General features: G+C 54.7%; 2 protein-coding genes across 2 annotated transcripts in view; one reads left to right on the plus strand and one right to left on the minus strand.

Annotated features, from left to right (window-relative positions):
• Tmem161a (transmembrane protein 161A) overlaps positions 1 to 4628 on the plus strand; it is a 10214-nt gene extending 5586 nt beyond the window's left edge. Inside the window, exons 6-12 of the mRNA XM_028786119.1 lie at positions 1048 to 1199; positions 2328 to 2388; positions 2494 to 2637; positions 2722 to 2835; positions 2946 to 3120; positions 3227 to 3323; positions 3655 to 4628. Coding sequence (XP_028641952.1) covers positions 1048 to 1199; positions 2328 to 2388; positions 2494 to 2637; positions 2722 to 2835; positions 2946 to 3120; positions 3227 to 3323; positions 3655 to 3911 — 1000 coding nt within the window. The 3' untranslated portion in view covers positions 3912 to 4628. The remainder of the gene's footprint in view (positions 1 to 1047; positions 1200 to 2327; positions 2389 to 2493; positions 2638 to 2721; positions 2836 to 2945; positions 3121 to 3226; positions 3324 to 3654) is intronic.
• A 1630-nt stretch (positions 4629 to 6258) lies between these two features.
• On the minus strand, positions 6259 to 16853 carry Slc25a42 (solute carrier family 25 member 42). Its single transcript, XM_028786138.1, has 7 exons — positions 16729 to 16853; positions 14491 to 14596; positions 11668 to 11693; positions 11100 to 11266; positions 10499 to 10615; positions 9925 to 10076; positions 6259 to 8343 (listed from the first exon to the last, which is right to left on the minus strand). Exons 1-7 carry the CDS (start codon positions 16807 to 16809, stop codon positions 8036 to 8038), a joined length of 957 nt encoding a protein of 318 aa, XP_028641971.1. The 5' UTR covers positions 16810 to 16853; the 3' UTR covers positions 6259 to 8035.
• Positions 16854 to 17707: the final 854 nt, after the last annotated feature.

Below are 17707 nucleotides of genomic sequence, written 5' to 3' on the forward strand. Positions count from 1 at the left end.
ACTGTGTACACTGTTACACTGTGTACACTGCTACACTGTGTACACTGCTACACTGTATACACTTACACTGTGTATGGTCTGGTTTTCTTGTGCTGGCCCTACTGTGTGGGTTCCTATCCCTGAAGGTCTGTAGAATCGAGAAAACCAGGGACAGCTTCCTGGGATTTGGCTCATCTTTTTTTTTTTTTGTTTGTTTGTTTGGTTGGTTGGTTGGTTTGGTTTTTTCAAGATAGGCTTTCTCTGTGTAGCTATCCTGGAACTCACTCTGTAGACTAGGCTAGACTTAAACTCAGAGATCCCCCTGCCTCTGCCTGCTGGGGTTAAAGTTGTGAGCCGCCACCACCCAGTCCATCTTTTTGCCCAAACCTTCTGGTATATGCTTTGCATCAAAAAGCATGTCACAAGGCTAGCTTGGAGTTTGGAAAGACCAGTCCATCTGCACTGAAAACAGAGGCCCAGACATGGTAGGGACTCTAGTCTGAGAAAGCACAGACCCCTTGGGGAATCACCTGGCCACCAAGTGTTCTGGGTATGAGTTTGGGGAAACATTGCATAGTTGAACCTTAAAACCAGGGGCTGCATCTTAGGAGAGTTCTGAGGTTAACTGATGGAGATACCGTGTGTCGTTGGCTCTTAAATAGTCAACCCTAAGCTGTGCACAGAGCTCTGTGTGGGCGAACTTGGCTGAGAAAGGATGGGTGTGCCTGAGTATGCAGGAAGAGGCCCCTGGATTCACACACAAGAGGCTGAGGTTCTGCCCCAAGCACTGTCCCCTAAAGGGGAAATGGCTTCTGACCTTTCCACAGCATTCAAATGCCACATCTGCTTGGGCCTTCCCTAAGCACTGCTGCCACAGTGATCTCTGATTGGCCACAGGTCATTAGGCCTCCTCCAACCTTAAACACCAGTACTCCTAGCTTACCTGATCCACATCCCAGGTTTAAACTGCAGGGACCCAAGGCCAGTTCCTGCAGGGTTATCTGTGCCCTGGAGAGGGGGGTCTGAAGAGGCCCAGCCTGTCCTTGGCTTTCTTAACCGCATCCCCAGCAAAGTGTTCCTCATGGTGACCCGGCTGTACTTCAGCACCAAGGAGGGTGGAGAGCGTTCAGTGTGCCTCTCCTTTGCCTTCCTCTTCCTCCTCTTGGCCATGCTGGTGCAGGTGGTGCGGGAGGAGATCCTGGAGCTGGGCCTGGAGCCAGGTAGGTATGCTCCTCTGTTGAGACCCAGGTCACTTTCTGTTTCTTTCTCTTTTTATTCCATTTGAGACTGGGACACGCTCTGTGGCTCTGGCTGATCTCAAACTCACAGAGATCCTCCTGCCTTACCCGAGTACTGGGGTTAAGATTGATCTGTTATTACTGTTTTTAAAATTTTATTTTTATTCCGTATGTATGAGTGTTTTGCCATCATGGGTGTCTGTGTACCAGGATTGTGCAGTACCTATAAAGGGCAGAAGAGGGCACTGGAGTTACAGCAGCTTGTGAGCCATAGTGTGGGTGGGGCTGGGAATGTGGGCCCCATGAAAGAGCAGCCAGGGCTCCTTACTGCAGAGCCATTTCCGTGCCCCTTGTTTTTGTTTGTTTGTTGCTTCTAAGGTTTAGTTGTTTTATGTATGTGAGTGCTATATTTTCGTGCATGCCAGATCAAGGCATCGGATCTTGGTTGTGAGCCACCATGTGGGTGCTAGGGATTGAACTCAGGACCTCTGGAACAGCAGGTAGTGTTCCCAATCATTGAGCTACCTCTCCAGCACCCCGGTTTTTGTTTCAAGATTTATTTAAAGTTTTTATTATGTGTATGTGTGTACCCGAGTGCAGGTGCTATTGGAGACTAACAGAGAGTTTTGGATACCCCAGGGCTAGAGTTACAGATGGTTGTGAACAACCCTACGTAGGACTTGAGTACCAAACTTGGGTCCTCTGGAAGAACATCCCGTGCCTTCTCCTCTGAGCTGTCTCCTCAGCCCTAGGTTCTGTTTCTTGAACAGTCCTTCACAGTCTAGTCCTAGCAGACTCTGTGTGGTTCAGAGACAGGGCGCCTGCACAGTGCATGTGGAAACTCTGGGCCGTATTCCAGCACAGGAAAATACAGGCACAATTAGTATAGGTTGTCTGGCCTGGGGCTTGGGCCAGTGTGACAGTGCTTACTCTGCAAGCATGAAGACCTGAGTTTGCACCCATGTGAAGAGTAGACATTGGCTGCCCACGCCTGTAAACCCTGGCACAGGGAGGCAGAGACAGGTGGGTCTGCAAGCGGAAGGCCAGTCAGCCTATCTTTGGAAACCATAGCCATGGACACCACAGGATCTTCTCCTTTCCTTTTCCCAGGCCTGGCCAGCATGACCCAGCACCTGGAGCCTGTTCTGAAGAAGCAGGATTGGGACTGGACGTAAGTCCTGGGGACTAGATCTTGGGGGTGGGTGCAGGTAGGCGGAATATCTAAAGGCTGAATCTGACCAGTTGTGGGTTTCCTGAGACCATCTCTTCTCTCCAGACTCCCTGTGATCAAGTTGGTCATCCGCCTTGGACTGGCGGTGCTAGGCTCCTTGCTGGGCGCCTTCCTCATTTTCCCTGGCCTGAGGTTGGCCCAGACCCACCAGGACGCGCTGACTCTGTCTGCAGACCGACCACTGCTACAGTTAGGCGGGTCTCCTGGGGTGGGGTGGGAGCTGCGCTAGAGGCTGGTGGCCAGGAGCCATTACATCCCGATGCTCGCCCCCAGGCTGCTCCTGCACACCAGCTTCCTGTCGCCCCTGTGCACCTTGTGGCTCTGGACAAAGCCGGTTGCCCGGGACTTCCTGTACCAGGCACCCATGAGGAATATGACCTTCTCTGTGTGCGTGTTGTGGGGCGCTGAGGGACCTGGGGTGTCTGAGGCCATGGGCTGGAAAGATGGCCAGGGAAAGGAGGGCTCACCCAAACTCCCTGTCTGCTTCCCTCTTATAGATCATCGGAAGGGACTTTTGACTCCCTGCGCCTCTGGGTACTGGTGGCGCTGTGCCTGTTGCGGCTGGCAGTGACCCGGCCACACCTGCAGGCCTACCTGTGCCTGGCCAAGACTCGAGTGGAGCAGCTACGCAAGGAGGCTGGCCGTATTGAGGCCCGCGAAATCCAGCAGCGGGTGTGTACCCCAGGTGGGATGGTCCCGATGCTGAGGGGGCCTGGTCGCAGGATCTCTGCCCTGGGAAGACCACCCCCTCTACAGCCCCCACTACCTCCCCCGTCAGGTGGTTCGGGTCTACTGCTACGTGACGGTGGTGAGCCTGCAGTACCTGACGCCGCTCATCCTCACTCTGCACTGCACACTGCTGCTCAAGACTCTGGGTGAGGGGCTGGTGGGAAAGCGAGTGTGGCCAGAGGGTGGGGACAGGTCTGATGAGGGTGGGTCTCCAGATAAAAGCGGGGGGTGGGGTGGGGTGTCTCTGTGCGAGGGCAAGGTTGGCAAGTAGAGGTGGTGACATGGCCTGGTAAGGGCGGGGCCAGCAGATAAAAGTGTGGGCAGGGTTTAGGAAAAACTTCAGTTAAGACCTATAGGCAGGGAGGATGGAGGCCCCCGAAGGCCCGTGGGGTGTGATCTAGGTGTGGGCAGGGTGTGAGAGTCTCTAGACTCCCACCACCATGTCTCCACTGGTAATTCCCATCTTCACTCTCACAGGCGGCTACTCTTGGGCGCTGAGCTCTACCTCCTCACCACTGGCCCCACCCCAGCCCTCAGAGGTTTTGACCCCTGTAGACCCTGCAGGAGATGAGGCCCAGCAGACTGCCGCCCAGGTCACAGGGATCCTGGGTGGCCTGCTCACACCCCTCTTCCTCCGAGGTGTGTTGACCTACGTCATCTGGTGGACTGCGGCCTGCCAGCTGCTCTCCAGCCTCTTCGGCCTCTATTTCCACCAGCACCTGACAGCCTCTTAGCTTGGAGGCACTAGGCCAGCATCTGATTCCTGCCCACCAGGACTGGGACTGTCCCCTGTGTGTGTGCCTTGGTGCCCCTAGATGACCTAATGGTTGGTGTGGGGACTCCCTACCATCTTTCACCTCAGTGCCTAGATCATGAACCCCTTTAAGCAGTCTCCCCTGGGCCATGGTTCCCAAGTATGTGTGTGTGAGGCACGTTTTACAGAAATATCCCAGAGACTTGGGAGATGAGCAGGGGAGACCTGGATAGTGAGAGGGGCCTGGGAGAGAGCGGGGCTAGGAAGGAGTGGGAACCCAGAGGTCAGAGGTGGCTAGGAGAGAGCTAGGGGTGGGACTCTGTCCCAGCATCCACATAGCCCTGGCATCTGTCACTATCACCAGGAGGGAGAGACAAGAGTCCATGCCTGTCTCCCCAGCACTCTTGGGAGGCTGGAGCAGAAACAAGACCATGTCTGTAGAACAAGGGGAAAAAAGGGGAAGGTGTGAAAGGGGGGAGGGGAGATTGTCACCACCCTCCAAAGCTGTGAGCGTGACTGCTGTCATGAATTTTGAGGCCTTGGTGACTAAGGGTTACCTCCAACTCCAAAGTTGTCCTTTTGCTATGACTTAGTGTGTGTACATGTGTATTTATGAGATATGCATGGCCACCTACGTATGTAAAATGTGTATTGAGAATAAAAAAGGAAGGCTCCTACATCGCTGCCTTACCGTGTGGCCAGTGTGGCCTGACTCAGTGGTGTTCCAGAGCCGGTGCACAGTCATAGCCTTGAGCCTCCGGTCTCACTCTGGGGAAGACCCCTGGTCTCTGCTTGTGAACACAAGTGCTGTGATAAAGTAGGCGCCTGTGTGAGAGCAGGGTTCAGAGGTCAACTTAGCAGGCAGATCCCAGCCTTCTACCTTGAGACAGGGTCTCTCTCTTTTTTTTTTTTTTTTTTGGTTTTTCGAGACAGGGTTTTTCTGTGTAGCCCTGGCTGTCCTGGAACTCCCTCTGTAGACCAGGCTGGCCTCGAACTCAGAAATCCGCCTGCCTCTGCCTCCCAAGTGCTGGGATTAAAGGCATGCGCCACCACTGCCCGGCGAGGCAGGGTCTCTTGTTTATCCCAATTCCTCAGGTCGGCTGTCCACCCAGCTTCAGCGAGTCTCTGGTCCCCACTTCCCACCTTGCAGTAGGAGTGCTAGGATTATAGACTTGTGCTGCTGTCCCACTTTATGTGGGCCCTGGGGACTTGAACTCAAGTCTTCATGACTGCAGCAAGTATGGCTGATGTGTGTGGTATGAATCAACAGGATTTCCTGGAAGGTCTATCTGGAGTCTCTCTGCCTCCCAAACTGACCCTGACAAGGGCTGTCGAAGCTTGTGAAAGTCCCAGGAGACTCGAGGATGGGTAAGGACAGAGTGCCACCCATGCTGGAAAGCAAGGCTCTGCTTTGTGGATTTCAAAGTGTAGATATATGCCTCGTAGGCTCCCGCCTCAGACACTTGGCTGAGGGCTGAATGGGGCCTGGGCTGTGTTCCAGAGCAAGGGCCCGAGGATCCTGGCAGAGCCTGTTTGCAGAGCATGATGGAGCACAGCTGAAGAATCCAGAGGTAGGTGAGCCAGTGCTATGCAAGATCTAGAAGCCAGCCTGGATTATATATGTGAGATACGTAAGTAAATCTGAGGCATTTTGTTGTTGGCAGATTTAGCTACATGGTTACTGTATGCCTGGATCCGTGCCTCTTTTGTAAGTAGGTGCCACGCCCCCAGCCCCTCACTGGGGGGATTCTAGGCTGGGGCTCTACTGCCCCAGTATAATTCTCCATCTTTGGCCATCAGTTTCCTCCCCAGTAGCCTGTGTCACGTTTACATCTAAGAACAGAAAGATGCACAGAGCGCTGAGACAACACACCTGCAGTCCTCAGCTCTTTCCCAAGGAAAGCCAGGGGGCTGGAGAGATGGCTCAGCAGTGAGCACTGGCTGCTCTTGCTTATGACCTAGGCTGTGCAAGCACCCCAGATGGTGGCTCATGATCATCTGCAAGTCTACACTAAGGATCTGCTGGTCTCCTCAGGCACTAGGCATGCACAGTTATGCATTCCTGCAGGCAAAGCACCCATACACAAAATGCTTTTTTAAAGTACCAAATAGTGGCCATGTGGTGGTGATGTACACCTTTAATCCAAGCACTTGGGAGGCAGAAGCAGAGAGGCTAGCCTGGTCTACTGAGCGAATTTGAGGACAGCTAGGGCTACACTGAAAAACCCTATCTAGAAAAATTAAAAACAAAAGTGCTAAGTAGCTTCACCCTGTTCAGGGCCGATGTTCATAGAACGAGGAGGGGAGAGCCGGAGTTGAAGCAAGAAGCAGGGGTTATTTAAATTTTTATTAAATATACTCTGTTGGCACAAATCTTCAAAATATATAAACATTATATATAAACAAAGTGTCTTCATGGCATCAAAATAGAACTCCAGACTGGACAGTGACCACAGAGGAGGGCAGCCCCAGAGGCAGGGGGCCCCCAAGCCAGAGCTACTGAGGGTATATGGGAAAGCAAGATCAGGGACCCATGCCACCCTCACTTCTGCCCAGCCGTTGCCTGACGCAGGGCTTGAGCCAACCGTCTACATGGTGCTACCTGCTGGGGTGGCCCAGGAGCCTCCGTCACCTCCAGCCTCCTGGTGTGGGTTGCCCAGCCTCTCCATCCCAATATGGGGCCAGGCAGAGGACAGAGTGGGCAGTACACTCACAAGAGGACAGTCCCTCTCAGCCACCAGAGGCTGTGGGGATGCCTGGGGACATGGTGGGGATGGCCCATCAATGTCGCGGGGGGCAGAGAGATGGCTGAGCGTCACAGGCACAAGGTAAGAAATACAGAATGAGCACACACTGCAGCAAGAGCTGCCAATGCCTAGGGGTCACGCCACCCTGCCAGGTCCTGCATGTGATCGGGCTGCCATCAGCTGTGGAGATCAACACCCAGACCACCTCTCAGCCAGAACCACATTGCACAGGGGAGGGGTTTTATGTGCAGACCTTGGGCAGGATAAATTGAAAACTAGAAACTAGAGGCAGGAAGATTGCTGTAAGTTGGAGGCTAGCCCAGATAACACTGAGGAACAGGATAGCCAGGGCTTCTGGCTGGGACTGTCTCCAAGACCCTAAATCAAGAACCCCAGACACCAGGAAAGGAATGGTTCCTGTGACACCTAGGGAACCCCAGGGGGTTCTCCTTGAGTCAGCTGGCTGGGGGTCCCTGGATACCCTGGCCTTTCCCTACGCCCCAGGCCATGGATACGTCTATACTCATTCACACAGGAAAAGCCACCCATCTTGGGGCTTCATGTGGCTTGGCTGAATGACAGCCTGATGGGTACTGGATCCCCAGAAGGCAGTTTCAAGAGCTCGAGCCCCACCTCCATGGGTGCTGTGCATATGCAAAGCTTTGGGCCTGCATACAGCCTGATTGGTGTGCTTTGGAAGACACCACAGGTCAGTGACACCCCACATGGGCATTTCCAGTGGGGTCTGAACTTGACCCCCCTGCCTGGTGGCCATGGGGCCTCCTGGAAAGGTTACAAGCCAGGTAGTTGGCAAGGGTCAGGTACAGCCCTCGGGAATGGGATGGGCACAGTGCTCTGGGGAGAAAGCTTTGTGGGCAAGAGCAGCCATTTGTCACCTGGGAGAGGATGGGCAGGCATGGTGGAGGACTGAGGGACACAAGTACGACCACCATTGAGCAAGCTGTGATCCTCCAGTGTGTGACTTTAAAGGAATAGCCATCACATCTGCAGGCCAGGCACGGTCATAGCAAGAAGGGATGGACTCTGAGCCCAGTGTGCCAATGGGCACCAGAATCAGCAGCAGGTCAGAGGACACAGGGCCAGGAAGTGCCACTGATCCATTAGGGGCCTTTGGGTAATGCCTCAGGAGACTCACCAGCCAATAGCAAGGAACTGAAGGGAGGGGACAGCCAAGATCCATCATCACAATGTCACACCCTGAGGGCCAGCACTTCGCTATGGGCCCCACAGCCCCAAGCCAGGTCCCGCCCTCCTGCCCATCCTCAAGGTACCACAGGGCTGCCAGCACTCAGCTGCACCCTTGACCTGACAGCTCACCGTCCGCTGTGGTGTTAGCCTAGCTCTGCAGCCGGCGGAGCAGGATCTGCATGAGGTCGAACGTGGTGAAGCTGATCCCCACGGCAATCGGGCCCTTCAGCCAGTTCATGCTCAGGCCCTTGTAGAGGCCCCGCACCGCGCCCTCCTCACGCACAATGGAGCGGAGCGTGCTCAGGATGGAGCCGTGCTGGTGGCCTGTGACACCTGCCGTCTGCATGCGCCGCCGCACCACGTCCAGAGGGTAGGAGGCCGACTGCCCGATAAGGCCGGCACAGGCCCCGAAGACCATGCGCTCAAAGGGGTAGGGCTGCGGGCGGCCACTGTACTCTGCAGGGCAGAGGGCACATGAGCGCCACACTTGCAGAAACTAAGGCCCCTCTCCTCCTGGCCACCCTTTCTTAGTTTTGATGCTGGGAATGGGACCCAGAGCTCATGCATGTGAGAGCAATGCTCTGACCACTGACCACACATCCTAGCCTAATGTAACACAAACTTTACAACAGTGAGACTTACAAGGTGGCCCAGGCTACATGTCCAATAGTTCCCCCTCACCTATGGGGGTACAGGACCCCATCCTGCAGTTTTCAGTGCCCGCCATCTGTGGGGGTGAATCCCAAGATTCTCCATGGATGCCTGAACCCTTAAGAGTACAGGGCTATACAGCCTCCTACATGACAATATGCCTCTGCCTGACTTCAGTAAGCTAATGAGGACTGTAGCGATGTGCAGGGACAGCTGTGTAAATGGAGTCTCCGTCTCAGTGTCCTGCTGGGGACTTCGGGACTTCTACCACTCCATCTAGAGCCCTAGCACAGCCCACACTCCAGGAAAAGAGCAGACAAGTGTGGTGCTGTGGAATCTCAGATCATGGCGGCCAGGGATCAACAACCACCTGCTGCAGGTACAGCACAGGCTCACGGAACCTCAGATGACAGGTTCTACTGTCAGTTGGTGTTCTGTGACAAGGGTGTCACTGGCTAGCCCAGGCTAGCCTCCACCTCCTGCTCATCCTCCTGCCCTGGCCACCTGAGTGGGACGGCAGGCATGAGCCAACACATCCAGCTAGACTGAAAGGGTTCAGCGTCCTGAATCTGTGCTGTGTGCAGGCTTTCTTCTCATCATTGCCCACTGAACACAGTATGACAACTATGTGCACAGCATCTCCCCATCCAGGCGGCCTGCCTTACTGCCGAGGGGGAGCTGTGGGAAGAGGTCAGGCTCTACACAAGCACTGAGCTGCTGCACAGAAGGGATGCAGGCACCATAGACTAGGGGTCCTTGAGGGTCCAAGACACTGTCCACACAGATAGGCCACTATCTTTCCAACCAACCGAGTGTTTGATACATGGCCTTTTTAGGTAGCACAGGCTGGCCTTGAGCCTATAGCGATCCTCCTGCCTCATTCTCCCTGAATGCTCAGATCACAGGTGTACCCACCACTCCTGGATTCTGAAGCCATCTCAGGAGTGCTGCCCATAGTCCCAGTTAGAGGCCTCAACTTCTCTAGATCGTGACTGTTAAGAAAACACTGGGGGGCTGGGGCTGCTGCCTGTCTGCAGAGTGTGTCCCTTGAATACAAGAGGTCCTGGGTTTCATCCCTAGCACATCACGCATGTGAGAGGCAGGCCTGTGATCCAGTGCTTGAGGTAGGAGAGTGAGGCACAGCTGAAGGTCCTGCTCGGCTACAAGGCAAACTCGAGGCCAGCCTGTGCTCCACAGTGTGGCCCTCTCAAAATAACTGAATGTAAATGACACAGTTACAGTCCAAGCTCCTGGGTTCCACTGGACAGAAGATGTCTCTGAATTGGGCTCTGGATCCCTGCCTGACCTTCTGTGTGCCTCTGGATGATGTCGGGTCCACGGGGACAGTTCCCTGAGGTCCCATCTCTTCTCTCCCCCTCTCCTTACCTCGGTGCAGGCTCTTCAGTGACTCGTATGTGAAGAAGCTGAGTCCTGCATAGGGAATGACACCCAGCACAGTGGGCGTGAACCCGAAATACAGGGTCTTCAGCCCTTCCTCCCTCGAGATGCGGATGAAGACGTGAAAGATGTTGCTGTACCTACGAAGAGCGCATGATAGGGCTTGGTGCCTGCACCCATCAGCACATGATAGGTGCCTGCACCCATCACTCCTCTTGTCCAGGACAAAGTGAGAGGCTCTATGGAGATAGCACCACCTGCCCGGCCTCCCACACTACAGTCATTTGGCTGGCCCTTATGCCTTGTGCATGTGCCAAGCAGGTATCCTACTCCTGAGCTGCTAAGTACCCCAGACTAGCCTCAAACTCTTAGAGATCCAACTGCCTCTGCCTCCTGAGCGCTGGGATGAAAATCCTACACCACTATGGCCCAGCTCCCCTTAGGTATTTTGTCTGGAACAGATAATGCTTTCTGGAACCCCACAGATTCTCACACACAGGAGTGCTCCCCAGCAAGCACCCCACACACAGCAGCGCCAACATGGACCCTGTGGTAGACTCACATCTCCTTGGGCGTCACAGCCATCCTTGCTCTGACCAGGTCCAGAGGGTATGTGAGGGAAGCCGCGGTGGTTCCTGCCAAGGCGCCAGCCAGGAGGCGTGGCCATGGGGGCAGGGCTCTGTGGACAGGCAGAATAAGTTGAAACCTAGGTAGGGACAGTGGATGCCCACACCTCAGCCTGGGGGACACGGAGCAACACAAGATCCAAGAGGGTTCCAAGTGGCTGAATTTATGGGGTCTCTTAGGACAATATCAAATGTAACCTCGTCTCCCTCCCCGTCTGCAATAGTGAGGTATCTTCCCTGAGGCTGGGGCTACATGGTGCCCTGCACCCTAGGGAATCAGATCTCGGCAGAGGAATAAGCAAATGAGCGTTGAGGAGACAGCGCGGGGCAGACATTGAGTAGAAAGAACAGGGAGTGGGCTGTGGTCTCTCCTGAAGGAAGGGTGACAGAGGGCGGGAGCCTGGGTGAAGAGAACAATGCATCAGGAGTCTAAAGTGGGTGTGTGGGGCCCTGTGGGTGGGCGTGGCCCATGGGTGGGTGGGGCCCTGTGGGTGGGCGGGGCCCTGTGGGGTGGGACAGGGAACCAGCAGGCCTCACTCTCCACAAAAGCCATAGTAGTGGCCCAGGATGCGCTTGTACTCCTCGTGTGCGCTGAACTGGATGGCTGCGTAAGGAATCACTCGCACCATGGTGGCCGAGTTCCCACGCCATAGGCTGAGGAAGCCCTCGTTGAGGTAGGTGAAGTAGAGGAGCCGGAAGGCCTCCTGGGGAAGACAGGGAGTCAGTACCTCTGCACACCATGCAGACAGTGCCCTCAATTGCAGAGACAGTGGGTTATAGCGCCCCTGAACCAGGCCTGCCCGGCTAGTAGCAGTCTAAGCTGTGATCACCCAAGCTTCCTGCACCCTGTTCTCAGTCCCCCTCAAATGCTGGATGCTGGCGAGTGACAGAAACAGGGGTGGGGCTGTAAGGCTGCCATGCACCACATGGCTGTTGGTCTAAGCACTCTAGTTTCAAAGTAAAGCACATAGAAAGTAGACTGTGAAGTCCACCCGAAGCTGTGCTAGGATGGCAGGACAGGAGTCTCAACTGTCCCCAGGAAACCTGTGCACAAAGGTCTCCTTGGAAACCTGTTCTCACAGACCACCCGATCCAACAGGCTCACCTTGGCAGAAAATCTTTTTGAAGACACTGAAACAAACAAAAGCAAAGAGACCATGAGATGTGATTGTCAAGCTCCTGCGCCTGCCCTGCGCTTGGGGCTGGGTGTGTGCAGTGGACAGGGACACACTGGGTAGGGGATCCTGCCTAGGCCTGCCCTCACCCTTTCTTCCCCAGGAAGGGCAGTGGGGCCAGCACCTGGCCCCTTAGTATACCTTGGGGCTGAGGGGTTGAGTGTTGTGGACACTTGGGAGAGACTCCAGCTCACTGACCCTGCTGAGAGCAAACCTGGGCCTCATGAGAACAGGTCCCAAGGCTGCCTGGGTCTGCCCTCTGTCCTCCAGGTCCCATCCCAGCACAGGAGCACTAGCCTAACTCCGTGGTACCCAAGCTTGACTCACTCCACACTACATGATGTCTTCAATCCTATATGAGGCAGGAGGCTGACCTATGTAGGCCAGAAAGATTTGAGGGTGAGGAGAGCCTCTGGTGTGGCCAGTGGACAGCACCACTCCAACCCGTGTGAAGCCTGAGTACTTCTCTAGCCCTCAGCAGGAAATTGCCACCCAGGGCCTGGTGCCACAGCTGTGCTCAGTCAGCAGGTGAAATGAACTGTGTGGTTGCACACTGAGGCATAGTAGCAGTGGATAGCCCCCTCTCCCAACAGCTGAAGGAGGCTGCCACCATTTGACCATCAATAGGATGGTCTAGCTTTCTTACTCAGGCCTACCTGGCCCGACACAGTTTAGCACCCAGGGAGGGACATGGCTATGTCCTCTAAATTACATCCACATCCTCAGGGGGTCTCTGGGAAGGTGAGAACAAAGGCTTTGTGGGTGTGGCAGACTCGAGGTGCTGGAAGGCGCCCAACAGCAGTGACTAGAGTCTCTGAAGAACACAGGCAGGGTGTGGGAGCGCACACAAGAGACCGTGTGAACAAACATGAGGTACCCTGCCCCATCTCTGCATTCCCTTGTCCAAAGTGACCATCACTCCCTTCACCCCAAACCCCACCCCGGGAGCAGAGGAAAGGCAGCCTACCCTAGCCTCCTCGGAGCCAAGACTTGCCCTCCCTCCCCTGATTAACAGCCAGCAGTTCTCCAGTGCAGACGGCTCTTGCCCTTCAAGGAGGCAGGAGCCAATATCCCTAAAGTGATAAAAGCCCACTCTTGGCCTGTGGGAAAGAGGCAAAGTGTTCCCAGACAGCTGTGACCACTTTGTCAAATACTCTAGCTTCTTTCCAGCTGCATGGTTCCACCCCGCCCCGCTGTCTGAACAAACACTATCAGCTTTGAAGGACTGGAGGACAGTGAAGGCAGCCTGATTCCTGGATGAGTTAGGTTTGAAACCCAGGTGACCCAGCAGGTGATCCAGTAGGGTTCCCTGCAAGGAACGTTTGCCACGCTCCCAAACTCTAGGCTCCTGATACGAGGCCGCAGGCCTCCATAGAATGGGTCCTTTAGTCACGTAGGAGAACGCCCACAGGTAGAGGGTGTGACTACAGACCACAGAGCCTCAAGACAGATCTCCATATTAATGAGGTACCTAAAAGCCAGAGGGGCATAGCCAATTAAACATTCCTTCCCAGACCCTCCTCCTTACAAAAGATATTTAACCTCAGGCCCGCCCTGAGAATACCAGGGGTATAGTTTTCATCTATTTTCCGTCATGACAATAAATATCTTTCTTTTTGTTGTTGTTGTTGTTGTTTTGAGACAGGGTTTCTCTGTATATCCCAGGCTGTCCTGGAACTCACTCTGTAGACCAGGCTGGCCTTGAACTCAGAAATCCTCCTGCCTCTGTCTCCCAAGTGCTGGGATTAAAGGCGTGTGCCACCACTGCCCGGCCGACAATAAGTATCTTAAGACCATGGACTGCTTCTCTTCTTCAAAATCCACCGTGGGGAAAAGTGGAGCAGGCCTCAATCCACAGAGCCGCTGCCTGATCTGCTGACAACCTGTCTATGTTCCCAGACACAGAGACCACCAACCCAGCTAAGGGAGCCACTGCCATACAACCAAGACCAAGAACTGTCCTCCCCTTGGGACAGAGCCAGAGCTCCTCCCCCTCCCCCCTTTGGCTGTAGGCAAATCCAGCCTCTATGCCCCCACTTTGTTCTCAGCCCTTCTGTGGCCCCCCAATGGTGTCTGGGGGCCCAAGTGCCTAAAAACCAGCTGGTCCCCTGGCCGGCTGCCTTTTGTCCTGGGGATCCCCCAAGCCAAGAGCTCTGGCTCCCCTTGGGACCTCAGACTGCTCCCTCAACCCTGGAGCTTCACATAGCCTGATGTCTGCCCGGTGCCACCATGGAGTGAGCACAAATTCCCGTGCCTCTGTCCCCATGAGAGGCCCTAGTCACATGGTGAGACAGGCATGGGACCCACACATCAACTCCCAGATACTACAACCCAACAAAGGCCAGCACTCCTTTCCCCCTCCCCCTCATGTGCCGCCAAAGCTTGAGAGTCACAGTGTACGCACATTCCTATACATATCTCAAGCCCATGGACACAAGCGGCACACTCCTAACCTTCGGAGCAGAGAAAGCTTGTGATCTGGGTCAGGCTCACATAATAAAGACTCTCTTTGGTCTTGCATCGGATCTGCAATTCCTGGCGGTCTCCTGGGGTTCCCGAGAACTGGGCATAACACCCAGCACTTAGGAGGCTGAGGCAGGAGGACTGCTGTAGATTCAAGACTGACCTAGACTATAGAGTGAATGTGAAGCCTGTCTGGGCTATGGTCTGAGACTCTGTATTTGGGATTGAGGGAGGAGGGAGGCGCTGCCTGGCCACCTCCACACTGCACAAGGGCAGCTCGGAGCTGTTACCTTGGAAGATGATCTTTGTCCGGTCCAGCGGGGCTACTGCCGTCTTGGCGAGTGCACCGGCCAGGGCTCCGGACAGCAGGGAGCTGAGCACCTCCCTGTGGTCTCTCTACAACAGACAGAACTCCAGGTTACGGTCTCAAAACAAAGTGGTCAGGGTTTCATAGAGGCTGGAGGGCTGCTCATCGGGCGACCAAGACCCAGAGATGCGCCAAGTGCCTTTAATGTTTGTGTTCTCGTGTGCGCCTGTGTGTGTGCAGGGCAGAGGTCAGCATCAGGTGTTCTTACCATTTTTCGTCTCTCAGTGGGCTCACTGATTCAGCTAGACCAAACGGTAAACAAGCTCCAGGAGCCTCCCTTCCCTGTGCCTTCCTCCCCTCACAGACACAGGCTGTCACAGTTCCATGTGGGTCCTGAGCGTCTGAACCCATGTCCTCATGCTTGACAAACACTTTGTTACTGACTGAAGTATCTCTTGACCCTTTCTCTTGGTTTTGTCTGTCTGTCTGTCTGTCTGTTTGCTTTGAGACGGGGTCCCTCTATGCAATCATGGCTGCTCTGGAATCTGTTTCTGTAGATTTACATCTGGGTTTATCTCAGAGATTCTTCTCGTCTGCCTCCTGAGCACTAGGACTAAAGGAGTATGCTGTCACATGTGCCACGCATGTAACAAGCATTTTCCCAGACTTCAGACAGGGTTTTGTTCCATAGTCCAGACTGTCTTTAATCTTGCAATCCTCCTGCCTCAGCCACCCAAGTACTAAGACAGCGAAGAGGGAGCACTACTCTCCCTGGTCCACCTCTCTTACAGTCCTCAGCCTCAGTGTTGTTTGAAACACTGCTTGACCTTGTGCAGTCAGCCTCTGGGGAGAGGGGGACAGTTACCCTGTAAGATGTCCCAAACCGTCCTTCCAGCTTCCCAGGTTTCCTGACTGCTGTGTGCCATCCCTGGCTCCTCATCCCTGCCCTTGTTTGTATAATTGTAGTGTGCCATTCTGGAGCCATCTTGAGGGGTGGGGAGGGCAGGGTTTCTCTGTGTAGCCCTGGCTGTCCTGGTACTCACCCTGTAGACCAGGCTGGCCTCGGACTTAGAGATCTGCCTGCCTCTGCCTCCAGAATGTTGGGTTTTAAGGCATGCGTCACCACTGACCAGCTGAGATTTTGGAACTGAGTTTACAGGTGTGTGCACTGTGCCCAGCTGGTAGTTACTCCCTGCATGGGGCAGCCATCAGGCAGAGCAGCACACAGCAATGGTCAGCAGGGCTGATGTTAGGGAGTGGTGGGAGGTGATGGAGGGTGTTCATGGTAGTGGTGCCTTCAGAGGTTCCTGGAAGACTCTGGAATGCAGATGGTTGCATACAAATCCTTTGAATTCTGCCAGGCAGTCAGCTAGCCTCTGAAGGACTATGCCTAAGTACTCCATTAGTGACCTCCAAGCTGGCCCTGGTGAGTGCATCCTCTGGTCCCCCCAGCAGTCCCAGGTGCCTCCTGTAACTCAGGGAAAGGTCAGGATGATCATAGGGTGCTGCCAGCTCAGCCACTGACAGCACGGACTTTGAGACTGTTGGTGCAGTACCAGCCAGGACTATGGAGGCCGCAGGCTGTGCCCGCCTGTTTGGGTCCAGCAGGACATCCACTGGCGGCAGAGTCCACAGCGTGGGCTGAGCTGACTGCTGTGCTATTGTTGAGGTTTTTGAGATGGGTTTTGCTTACAGTGCAGGATGGCCTGGAATTCATGGTCCCCTGGCCTTAGCCTCCTGAGTGCTGGGGTGACAGTCAACCATGCCCCGCCCCATTCTTCCTTTCCAGGGCCTCAGGGATGAACCTGGCACTCCTGTTCTGCAGTCACCAGCTTTCCAGTGTCACCCAGAGCTAGGGGTAAGGTCTTGGCCTGTTGCCAGATGCTGGGCCTGGCTGGATTTGGGTGACACCTCATGCAGCAGGCATCTTCTTGTGACCCTTGCTCACAGTGAGCACAGACAGAAATGGGTACCTGCTATGCAGCAGGGAGTGAGGATGGCAGGGACTGTACCATGTTCTGCTGACCCAGTGGGCCCGTATCAGATACCCTCGTATCAGGCATTTACATCACGATCCACAGCAGCGGCAAGACTACAGTTATCAATGACAACAAAGTCATTTTATAGTTGGGGGTCACCACAACACGAGAACCTGTACGAAAGGGCCGCACCATTAGGAAGGCCAAGAACCACTGTCCCCCAGGGAGATGGCGTTACTTGCCTTTGAGGAGACGGCCCCGGCCAGCACGGCTTCAGCATCCTCTCGCAGGCGCACCGAGCCTTCCTGCACACCACTGCCCATCCCAGGCGTGCTGGACGGCGGGAGGCCAGACAGCGGGAGGCTCAGTCCTGAGGAACAAGAGGGGCTGCATGAGACGAGCTAGATTCAGCAAAATGGTGACTGTCCAGCCGCATCTAGGCCAGCTCCAATGGCCTCTACCTCATGTGACTCTTGGCTCTCCATCCTCACGAGGGTGAGTCTGAGGCCACTGTGCCCTAGGTTGATAGTTTCATCATAACAAACATCTTTCTTTTCTGTCGCTTGTACATGACCATCACAGTCTGTTTTTCTGAACCAGTGCTAGCAGATCAGATAGGATAAGAGGCTGGCTGAGGCCACATAGCAGGGAAGAGAAAAGCAGGACACCCTTCTGACTATCACCATGGCAGGAAATGAGGTCATGGGACCCATATCCCTAGAGCCACCTAGCACCAGCACCCCTACCAGTCCAGGGTAGTCTAGACACCAGAGCTCCATCCATAGAGACATTGAGAAAAGTACTGTTTTCTCGTATACCAGCCGCCTGGTTTTCAGCAAGAAGTTGTGGGAAGCCTTGTTCCCTGTACACGTCTGAAGACTGAGCTCAGCGCAGCCAGCTGTGCTCAGGCTCCACCCACTCAGGCCACTGGCCCTCAGGGAAGAATGGGATGGAGGAACACTAGAGATGCTAGTATGCGCCATTGTTCTCCAAGGTCTCAATGTCATGGTTTTACACCATCCAATCACCAGGCTTGGTAGTACAGGCCTATCACCCTATCAATTTGTGAGGCTGAGGCAGGAGGACCAGAGTCCAAGGCCCATAAGCTTAAGGTCAGCCTGGGCAACAGTGAAAATGTAAAGGAGGACTGATGCAGCTCAGGGGAGAACACTGACCTAGAACCATCAGTGAGGGCTGCTGCAGCTCAGGGGGAGAACACTG

The sequence above is a fragment of the Grammomys surdaster genome, unplaced genomic scaffold (assembly GCF_004785775.1).
Source record: "Grammomys surdaster isolate TR1022 unplaced genomic scaffold, NIH_TR_1.0 125429, whole genome shotgun sequence".
Lineage (NCBI taxonomy): Eukaryota > Metazoa > Chordata > Mammalia > Rodentia > Muridae > Grammomys > Grammomys surdaster.

Excerpts from the sequence above, each read along its gene's own strand:
- Slc25a42 (XM_028786138.1), bottom strand. The coding sequence starts at position 16,809 with ATGGGCAGTGGTGTGCAGGAAGGCTCGGTGCGCCTGCGAGAGGATGCT. Across the intron at positions 11,267-11,667 it reads CAAAAAGATTTTCTGCCAAG|GAGGCCTTCCGGCTCCTCTA; the intron begins GTGAGCCTGTTG and ends TGTCTTCCCCAG. Across the intron at positions 8,344-9,924 it reads ACTGAAGAGCCTGCACCGAG|AGTACAGTGGCCGCCCGCAG; the intron begins GTAAGGAGAGGG and ends TCTGCCCTGCAG.